Source organism: Ceratina calcarata, unplaced genomic scaffold (assembly GCF_001652005.2).
Source record: "Ceratina calcarata isolate Rehan_Ccalc_2016 unplaced genomic scaffold, ASM165200v1 scaffold525.2, whole genome shotgun sequence".
Lineage (NCBI taxonomy): Eukaryota > Metazoa > Arthropoda > Insecta > Hymenoptera > Apidae > Ceratina > Ceratina calcarata.
This window is the reverse complement of record NW_017176396.1, coordinates 1001482-1012495: the sequence shown is the minus strand read 5'-3', so window position 1 is coordinate 1012495 and position 11014 is coordinate 1001482. Positions and strand designations below refer to the sequence as shown.

The 11014-nt window shown below is 35.4% G+C and overlaps 3 protein-coding genes across 3 annotated transcripts; all 3 read right to left on the bottom strand.

The window, feature by feature from the left end:
- Positions 1 to 193: 193 nt before the first annotated feature.
- LOC108628450 (facilitated trehalose transporter Tret1-like) lies at positions 194 to 2437 on the bottom strand. The gene is made up of 3 exons (XM_026816516.1): positions 1682 to 2437; positions 966 to 1390; positions 194 to 883 (listed from the first exon to the last, which is right to left on the bottom strand). The coding sequence occupies exons 1-3, from the start codon at positions 1931 to 1933 to the stop codon at positions 262 to 264; spliced, it is 1299 nt and encodes a 432-aa protein (XP_026672317.1). The 5' UTR covers positions 1934 to 2437; the 3' UTR covers positions 194 to 261.
- Positions 2438 to 3186: 749 nt separating this feature from the next.
- On the bottom strand, positions 3187 to 7757 carry LOC108628519 (Deubiquitinating apoptotic inhibitor). The gene is made up of 3 exons (XM_018030506.2): positions 6162 to 7757; positions 5852 to 6057; positions 3187 to 5771 (listed from the first exon to the last, which is right to left on the bottom strand). Exons 1-3 carry the CDS (start codon positions 7637 to 7639, stop codon positions 4816 to 4818), a joined length of 2640 nt encoding a protein of 879 aa, XP_017885995.1. The 5' UTR covers positions 7640 to 7757; the 3' UTR covers positions 3187 to 4815.
- A 652-nt stretch (positions 7758 to 8409) lies between these two features.
- Positions 8410 to 10584, bottom strand: Cdk9 (Cyclin-dependent kinase 9). The gene is made up of 7 exons (XM_018030452.2): positions 10239 to 10584; positions 10069 to 10153; positions 9860 to 9950; positions 9612 to 9778; positions 9308 to 9549; positions 9008 to 9155; positions 8410 to 8933 (listed from the first exon to the last, which is right to left on the bottom strand). The coding sequence occupies exons 1-7, from the start codon at positions 10343 to 10345 to the stop codon at positions 8625 to 8627; spliced, it is 1149 nt and encodes a 382-aa protein (XP_017885941.1). The 5' UTR covers positions 10346 to 10584; the 3' UTR covers positions 8410 to 8624.
- Positions 10585 to 11014: the final 430 nt, after the last annotated feature.

The window sequence follows — 11014 nt, the reverse complement described above, 5'->3', positions numbered from 1 at the left end:
CCTTAAATCATTAAGTTTCACTTTGATCATTTTGTTCTTTCCCTACATATTCAAGAAAATATTAAATTAAATTTTGACATAATTTTAATAACCGAAAATAGTTTGTACTTATTTAAAAGTCAATACGCGAATATTAATAAGCTCTTTTAAATTAATAAACGAAAGACATTCGTAAATTTCAATAATTGTCACGACTATTAATATTCGTATTAATAAGAGATTCTTTTTAAACAAGGAATGTATTTTAGGAGAGATGATTTTTTACAACTTGTATCCGTGCAGTTGGTCTTGAATTTCCTGCAGCGTTTTGCCCCTTGTTTCGGGCACGTAACAATAGATGAAAAGAACGCCCGCGATACCTACTGCGGAAAATAGCCAAAACGCAACGTATTCACCGTGCGAAGCGATACTTTGATAAGTCAGAGCCACGATGAAAGCGCATAAATTAGTGCACAACATCCCGATCATTGAACCCATTGCTTTAACGTTTGTAGGGAAAACTTCGCTCATCATGGTGAACGGAATTGCGGCTAGGCCGATCGCGTATACGATGATATAAAGTAACAATGCGACAGCTGGTAACCACGTGATGTTATCAACGTTCTCCTGTACGTTTCGAAGGAAGAAGAACAGGCCGACGAGGAACGTCGAGACGGAAACGCCGAACGCGGATATCATGAGTAGCGTCCTTCTTTCGAAACGGTCTCCTAAAGTTGCACTCATCACCGCGCATATCACTTGCACGCCGCCCACTATCATGGTCACATATTTGCCTTCGAATTCGCTGTTTGCCGAGTTGAAAATTAACTCGGCGTAAGAGAGTATCGCTAAGCTACCGCTCCATTGTTGAACCACCAGCAGACCCAACACGACTAGCAAAGCTCTGTAAAAAAAAAGCAGAGCAATCAAATAATAATGTTGTGAAGAGTTTTAAAGGACAGTTTTAATACTGGATAAAGACACACTTCCGATTTCCCGAGACGCTCAGTAATTCCCATAATCCATTATTGTTGGCGAGGTCTATTTTTATATACTTTTCAATGGTGTCCACTTCTTTGGAAACATCTACGGTTCCTCTTAATTGCACGAGAACAGTTACTGCTTCATCGTGTTTCCCGTGACGCATCAAGTGATACGGGGACTCCGGGAACCATATCAAAGCCGCAAAGAAGAGTATCGGAAGGGTGCAAGATACGAGCGCGAGATCTCTCACAGATAGAAACGGTCCTACGACCCATTCAGTGAACAGGCCGAATTTCGAGGCCACCGTCAACGCGGAAGTTAATATTCCTCGTATGTTAGCCGGCGAAATTTCTCCAATGTACATATGCGCGGAAACGTATCCATGCCCGTTGCTTATTCCACAAATAAATCTTCCAATGATTAATTGCTGAAAGTTATAAGCAAGAATTCGTATCCACTTTGTGGATTATCGTCTATGTTTTAACATTTGGAAATCAAGTAGTTCTTTCCACTTTCAGTAGCTGATTATAGCAGATAATATCAGTTTACAAAGCTCAAAGTATTAATCATATCAGAGTCACCAGGCAATCAGTCCAGACGTTAATCTTGGACACGAGTCAAATAAAGAGTAACTAGAATTTAACAACGAAGAAACTTGGCACGATTGTCTCATTAATTTTGAATTTGTCTATTAAGAAAGAATTTTATGATGAGTTACCCATACGGATGTCGCGAAGGCAATTATCATCCATCCTAAGAGCGCTGGTATCACAGTAAATAGTAGGACTCGTTTCCTTCCAAGTATATTTACAATATAACTGCAGATCAATGCACCCATCGCTCCACCCAAAAGGAAAACGGATGAGACCCAGGTCGCTTGATCTTTCGTCATACGTATCGGACTATCTTCTTGCAGAAGAAGTGGTAACGACGGTGACGACCAGCCGAAGAACGCGCCGTACGACGTCATTCCTACAGTAGCTAATCAACGAACGGTGAAACACATTCACATTTACAAATTTTTCTACTTCGTAATAGAGACAGTGTAACAAAACTGTGTTATGGTAAAAAATACAATTGTTAATTAGAGAATACTTACTAGCAAAAGTAGCTAAGTATACGGTCTTCATAATGTTGAACAGACGTTATTGAAGGACGTACACGTTCTGCCTCTAAAGCGGATAAAATATCTGAAGCTATTAAGACGATATGGCTCCTTATCAAATTCGCGTAAAGTATACAGTGTTTACCAAATTTTAACGTCCACGTTCCTCTCATTGCTTCATAGGTTTAAAGAAATAAAAATGTTACATAATCACAATTAATCTAAAAAGGCTTTGTTAAAAAGCTACATTGACCTAAAACTAATTTTTACCTCGAATCAATATATATTTATTTACACGCGAACTGAGTATGTTGTTTGAAATCGTTAAAATAATAAACGACCTATCCGACTATCTATATATATATATTTCTTTTTTCAGGAAGGTGGGGAGTACTTTAACGCGACATAAGGGGTAGCTGTGGCTGACCCCGTGTGCGGGACTCAACGGCAGCATACGTCGTCACCGCAATATCCGCTAAATCCCACCCTTATGGTAAAATCCTCTGCCCGGACTTGAGTATCTCAAGGGACTATGGACAGGCGCCAGTTTTTATACCGAGCTGGGGCACGGGTGTGGGTCAGTTTTTACGGTGCCGTTGAGCTAGTCGTCGCGGTTGCCGACGTCTCTTCTTGCTTCTTGGTGCGGAGGATCGTCTCCACGTAAGAAGCGACCCTCGGTCAAACGTCGGCACCGGGACTATGTTGTCTGATGTGAAAACGTAAAATACTTCGTCGTACGGGATTTTTTCCATTTTATATTATTTTATTTTTTTATACTTTGGTCAGAACTTTGTAATAAAATTTCAGACGAATTGTTTAAATAGCATGCCTCTCTTATTTGAGTCCATAAAACATGTTAATAAATTTTGTACACCCTATAAATTAAAATGACTGAGTGAATACACCGTTATCAAAATAGGCTTTACTTATGTCGCGTTACCTCCAGACGAAGTTTTACGATGCCAATATCATCTATATAAACAAAAATGTATCAGCGATATCTATGCACGATAATTACCAGAATCGTGGGAATTAATCTAACGGAAATAAAGCATCACACTCAATCATGTTCCGTATCGGTCGTGTAAAGATAAGACAATTTATTAAATACACCAGTAGAGAATCGTCACATATTTATTACTTTATTTCTTATTATATTGTGATAAAGCTTCCACACTTATTTTACACTACTACACTGTTAAGCTAACGAACAAAAAACAACTGCACCATTCAGAAATAATCTCATTAATAAAATAATTATGCGGTATAATATTATTACCGAATGCTTATTTGTTCACCCTGCAAAAGGGCAAAATATTGTGAAGTAAACATTCCTTTTGTGCAGTTTCCTGGAACGATGAGCATTTTAAACGAATAATAAATAAATATACTTAATATGAATTATCTATTAATAATGAATTATTTTGAAAAATTGTATGCATCGCCTACAGAAATTAATGTAATTATGTAAGACCTAATGAATTTCGTATACTATAGAGAGAATTTCAGAAAATTAGACAATTATTCCTTTTTCATCCGTTCAATACTTGGCTACGAAATTAACGTTATCAATTTGACAGTACAAATTTATCACAGATTCGTAATGCTTGGAGTTCTTCTTTGTTTTGAGATAACTAGAATTATAATATATCTATTTACAGTTATAGCTGCTATCATTGTTACGCTTTTCTTTTAATTTTGAATTGTTCGAAACTATTGACCAATTTTATAATAAGTATTCAAATACAACTATCTGGCAAGTTATAAATTTATATACATCGTATTTATTGGTTGCTGCCAATAAATGCCAAAATTAAAATGTTTATGCGAGCTTATTCAACAGATAACATTTATATCTCGCACGATTGAATTCAGATGGATAGTGATTTACTGTGTGCGAAAACGTGACAAAAGTTACTTATAAAATTGATAATATTTCAATTAATATCGAAATACTGTTTTTGTGTATACATAAGACTGTAAAAACGCAGCCGATTACATTAAACTTTTTATAAAATACTGACGATGAGTTTGTATTCTCTTATTCTCCATTACAATTTTATAATACACTCTCCATTGATCGCGATCGTTTTTTATTTAATTTCATAAACTAGCATGAGGGAAAAAACAATATTTTAAACCCACAAGAAAACAAGTATTAAGTACGATTCGTGAATATTCGCCACTATACTTTACAGTAGTTTAATATCCATCGATTATTGTTAACAATTCTTCTTTTCGTAATACGTTCCTCATATCAAGAACAATCGTGGAATATACAATCATATACAAAGTTGTTCTACACGTAATAAATGTACAGCAGTAACGCTCGTCGGGAAGATGATTGAAACTACAGAAAATAAATATGTATATAAAGTTCCTTATTATACTGTCTTTGAATGCATTTGACACCAATTGACACAATAGTACTGTGCTTATGAAAGGAACTCTGTTCATTCCTTACTAACATAAGGAAAATGTATTAAAAATTTACCTGGAGCATTCAATTGATTTTATAAAAAAAAAATATAATACTTTCTAAACATTACAATAACTTAATAAAGAAACGACTCGCATATTGACAGCGCCTCGGCAGCTACTAGGCGAAGGATCTTCATCGTCAGAATTTTCGTTCTTCCATAACAATATCGAATTATGTCGTCCTCGCTTGGATTTTTCTGCTTGATGCCTTAATTCCTCGATATAAGCTGTGGTATCGTTTGCTACTAATTCTTATAAATGTGTACTTAACGTCGACAATTCGGGTTCGTCCTCATTGTAAAGTCCTCCTTCGAATGACAGCTAGTAGGCGGAGGATTTTCATCGTCAGAATTTTCGTTTTTCCGTAACGATATCGAATTATGTCGTCCTCGCTGCGATTTTTCCGCTTGATGCCTTAACTCCTCAATATAAGCTGTGGTATCATTTGCTACTAATTCTTGTAAATGTTTACTTAACGTCGACAATTCGGGTTTGTCTTCATCGTAAAGTCCTCCTTCGAATGGTACATTTTTTTCATAAAACAATATATAAGGTGTGTCTGGTGGCTTTAAGCTTTTGAAATCGTTGAACGTCGTCTGCGAGACGTAGCTGTCATTGAACTTATACCAATTTTGTTTCAAGTCGCGAGCGTACGTGAAATAATGACCGTAATCCATACTATAGCCCGAATGAACAACAGCTGCGTACAACTGATAAGTCTCGGTAGTTGTGCATGATGGTGTTGATACTGGTAATTGTATAGTCTCATTGTACATCACTTTGTGCCGTAATTTCGTTCTTAATCTGGTGTCGAAGTCGTAACGAAAATGTTTCAGTATTAGAATTAAATACGTAGGTGCATGCAAAATTTTTATGATCCTTTGTGCATCGCACAGCTTCATGCATTTGTCGCAACGATATTTATTTTCGCCAGTCAATTTCTCCGGTGTGAGATAATAATTTATAAGATCCTGTACAGAAACTTCTTGATTCTCTTGTATCTCCTCTGGGAAGCACAACTGTAGGTCACGGAATTTATCCGTGTTGTGTGAACTCGTATCGCATTGGGCACATTGATAAGTAATTTTACATTTTCCTCCTAGTACTCTATGAACAAGTGGTACTTGTGTGTTCGTGTCTTCTCCGCCTACGGACTGTATCCCGCTATCTGTAGAATCCGAATGTGAATCACTAAGTTGTTGAACTTGTGCCAGATCTTCTCCTGTAACATCACCGACGTATGAGTAAGGAAAATATTTTTATAGTAATACGTTATAACAAGATATCCTAAAAATGAATTACCATCAGTGAAATCCGCTAATGATTGTGTCTTCCTTTCCAATACAATACTTTCACTTAAATCCTCTTCAGTTGTCCATCGCTTGATACTAGCTCCTTCTTCACTCATCGTTGACATTTCATTCGTCTCTCTGTCTTCCTTAGAATCATTAGCTTCGCAAATTATAATAGCTGACTTTTCTTGTTCATGCAGAAGATCTAATAGGTGACTGTTAAAAGAAACGAATCATTTATTACATACAGTACAGGTGTTAGTTACGATTACCACGTTTTTCATCATGAAATAATTTACTAATAAAACATTGAAATGTACCAGAGAAATTCTGAACTATCCTGTTGTTGACCAGGCAGAAAATAAGCAGGACGGGAAGCTAGTAAAATCTCAGTTGGTGCCAAGGAAATCCTCTTCGAGTACAACAATAAAGTAAATAGATTTTGCAACTTTTTAAGTACAACTTGGTCATCAGCTTTGTTCGAAGGTTTGTACATTAATATTTCATAACAAAATTGTTTAGTCATTAATAACGCTTGTAACACACTGTTCATATAACATGTATTTCCAAGATTCGAAAGGCCAACTTTTCCAAGATGTGTTTTCGGTGTTTCAATTAACGGCTCCTTCTCCTCCATTTCATCTATCCAAACATGATCATTCCATACTTCTTTAACAATATGCATTCTGGGTTGTACTGGGAAGTTGTTTTCCAAATTAATGCAACCATGTTGGTTTGGAAATCTTAACATAAGTATTTTCATGATGTCAACCAAGTTCTGTATGCACTCCTTGCTTGATTCAGAATCTTCTTTAATTAGGAAGTTAGACATCACTATTTGTATATTTCTTACTATGTTTTGAAACAAGGATGGAGATCCTTGCTTTCTTAAAATGTAAAATATAATAGGGGAAGCATTTTGACGGCAAACAGGTACTGATAAAGCACAGAACATTACATCGAGCTTAGCTTTTGTAACTTCAATGAGTATTGAATATTTATGCCTTTTTTCTAAACCAATTATAAACTCCATGATCCAAATACTGAGTCTGTCCCCTCTCCATTTTGGAAGCCAACTACACAAGACCTTTAAAGCCTGTGCCAACTGGGCATCTGAGTGAGATTCAGAAAGAATCCAATCAACAGCCTGTGGTATTATAGAAGATTTTACCACTTGGAGTACAGCTGCTAAACCAGGCCCAGGTTCTTGTTTTCCTTTAGTATCTGATATTATTTTATATAATGTCTGAAGACATATGAGAATAAGGTTGTCGTTTTCAATGTTTTTAGACTTCAATCTAATTACTTCCAAAAAATTTTGAACTTTCGATGCGTTATCATTAAATTCTGAAATCTTCCTTGGGTCACATGGCATTAAAAATGTAGACAAACTGATAACGACTGCTTCGCAAAGTTTTGAATGATTAATAGAATCCGGTAAATAGACACTATGTTCTAATAATACCTGAAGTATCATTGTCAAGTGAGACATATCACTGATCTCTGTATTTTTCAGCATTATTGCAATATCATTGGAGATTGAGTGCAAAGTAAATGGTTTTTCTGTTAAATATTTTGAAAACCATATCAGAACTCTTGGAAGTTCTTGCACATTTATAATCGTACCGGTCAGTACCTCATGCAAGATAGTTTCGTAATTATTTAAGTGCCCATATATGGGCTCACTTTCTAATTTTTTAAGTTTGGTCCATCCTTCACTAACTTCTGTATCGTTACCAGCCATTATTAAATTTAAACATTGTTTGATGTCGTACTTAAGGATTTCTTCAGTATGCATTGTTCAATTAACACTTTAACACGACTTTAAACTGTTTGTCTTATAATTTTTAGCAAGAATTATTATTAACCTCAACCAAGAATGACTTTCACGAAAATCTAAAATGATTTCATGGCTCTAGAGAAATATATAAAACAAATGTCAACCATTCAACTTAAAAAGTAACTATGCGTATAAGAAAATCATAAGAAATAGAAAAACTTTAAGAAATATTTATATTTGTAATTGAATAGCCATCATTTTATGATCATCATTATTTTATTAACTCAAGTATCGATATTAAGAATAATGCACATTCAGATAATGGATCAGAGTATCAGATCCTGTTTGCCCCTTCCGTCTTTAATCACAGTAACTCACAACTACATACACCACCCGTGAGGTCAGTCAGATCCATGTATACTAATGGTCCTCGTGGACGTGACGTGGGCTTCCAGTCCTCAAGTTCATCGGTCCATAATCTCCCGCTCAGATCTTATGATTCTATTAAGATTATTAAGATTCTAGATCACATCACGAAACGCGATCATACTTCATAACTACATTGAACATAAGCTGCTTACTCAAGAATACTGACAATAAGAGACAAATACAATTTAAATTAAACAACGCGTCCATGTATACCCATAAACATAAAATTTCTTTTTTCCTTCATAAATATCATAAATAATATTTGAAGATAACGGGACAAAAAATAAACAAGCGTTCCTGGAAATATAAGGCTTACATCAGGAGACTATTTTCATTTGTACAAAATTTATTTATATACTTATATATATATATATATATGTGTGTATGTACATGTATAAGAAAATTTTACATCTTACTTTACAAGCTTGTATAAATCAGGTATTAAAGTTTAACTTAAAAGTCTTATAGGTGAAGTCGGACTCAGTTATTCCATGAGTCATTAATGTGTCGGGGGATGGAGAGAACATGTGAACCATTAAGGGCAGTCAGTGTTCATCAAAATAAAATATGTATTCTAGAATACGCGATCTTGATAACCACTATCAGCCATACTAGACGTAGGTTTAGCTGCTCCGCCAGGTACTTGATGATGTGAATGACGTATATGCCCAGGCCTTCTCGGTGGAGCTAAGTACTCGAACATGCTCTGTGTATGCTGCGCCAACATTTTACTAAGATCACAAGGCATTGGGTCGGTCCAGAAAAAGTCGTGATTCAACGCTGAATCTGAATCGAACCTTTTAGATGGATCAAGAATTAGAAGTTTATCTAACAAGTCACATGCGTACGGATCCTTTAGGTACGGTTTTAATCTGTCTTTGACCTATTGAACAATTATTTGATTTTAACGCATCATTCAAATTTTATAGATCATTAAAAGAGTGAAATAATAATTACCTTCCGTTTTTGACCCTTAGGTAAGTCCATTTTATTAAATAATTCTAAATTTTCTACTCCAGGCCATACTTCCGTCGTTATAGAACCACACAATTGAGAAATCAAAATGAGCTGTTGTTGTTCTGTATTTCCTTGCATTATAGGTGACCTATTCAAATTAAAATCATTTTAAAAATAATTTTTGCACACCACATCCTTAGATATTATAAGACACATTGTGGTTTTTTTATACCAGTCCGTCGTTCTCTTACATAAAGTAAATATGCCAGTAAATCAGTTCTAAAATTGAAAAATACCAACCTGGTCCACATCTCGGCCATTATGCATCCTGCACCCCATAAATCCACGGGTGGACCATAATTCCTGTCACCCAGCAATAGTTCTGGTGGCCTATACCAAAGAGTAACAACCCTATTTGTGTAACGATTTGGTTGGCCATTTTTATTTGCACTATAAGCACGAGCCAGCCCAAAATCAGCTAACTTCAATATTCCATTCTTTGTTATTAAAACATTTGCAGCTTTCATATCTCTATGTAAAATCTATAAATATATAGTCAATGTTAATACTTAATTAATTGCACAAAATATATATATATATTTACCTTATTACTATGGATATAATAGAGGCCATTTAACAACTGCTGCATAACTTTCTTAATTTCTCCTAAGCTAAATTTGACATTTACGTTTGACAATAAACCTGCGAGGTCATGTTCACAAAAATCGAACACTAGGTAGAATGTAGAACGATAACGATTATATTGAGTAGCTGAAACAAAAATTCTAAAATAAAACCTTTTTGGAGATTATAAACATCAGTAACTACTTTGCATAAATCTATTATATTTACCTTTTGTCCTACATATTTCAATTAAATTCACTACATTTTCATGTTTTAATAATTGCAATATCCTTATTTCTCTTAAAGCTGTGATAGGAAACTGTAAAAAGATAATTATTAAGATATAAAAAATTCTGTCCTTTGAAATGTTACTTAGATACATGTCAAAAAACGAAAGTACATTAATTATGAGATTGAACTTCCGAACATATACATACCCCTTCTTTCTCATTATCCATTAACACTTTTTTCATAGCTACGAATTTTTTTGTACTATTTTTATCTCTGGCCTTAAACACCTCTCTGTAAAACGATTACGAGAATTGAAAAATAGTAGAAATGTTTGATTCTAACCTACAAATGGATGAACATTTTAAAATGAGCTTACCCAAAAGTGCCCTGGCCAATTTTTGCGACTTTCTCATATTTCGAAGATTCATCGCAATGAGGGAAGTCGAATTCTTCGATGTACTTTTCCTTTTCTTTCGTATTCATTTTCGATATTCAACATATAAACACTTAGGACTCGATTATTAACAAACGCACAACCATTCATTCACTCACGTCACTGCGCTCTGCGCGTCTGCTGCACGTGCACTTTTCTGGCAACTATGGTCGTCACAAGCCACAGGTTCTTTGTTATTTCCAGTTCTTTCTTATACTCAGGACTGCTCAGGACTGACTAGTGACTACAGTCAGTCAGTGACTACTCACTCACGAGTCTCAAAACTTATGCCGCACGGCTCGCTTCCCCTCTTTTTCGCCCGTATTTCGATTCCCACTACTATTTTCCTCATGCGCCTTCGCGAAGCGAACCTATCAAGTACCACCATGGTCGCGTCGTCCCCACTTTCCGGCCGAGCGGGCCGAGGGATAAATTCTGAGACCCCTGCTGCGCATGCGCACTGCTCAGTAACAGCAGCAGTGACAACAAATTATTTATCTCATTGTACAGAATTATATAGACAAACGATTAAAACACGTAAGTGAGAAATTAAGCGACATAAAGTATCGAATAAGAGCACTGTACAATAAACTAACTATTTTTAAGGACGAATAATCGTTAGGATACATTTTGCATATTTTGTTTCGTACAAATATTTTTATATATGTTTATGTTTATAGATGAATGTAATGCGCATGTATCATTAGACAAGGATAGAT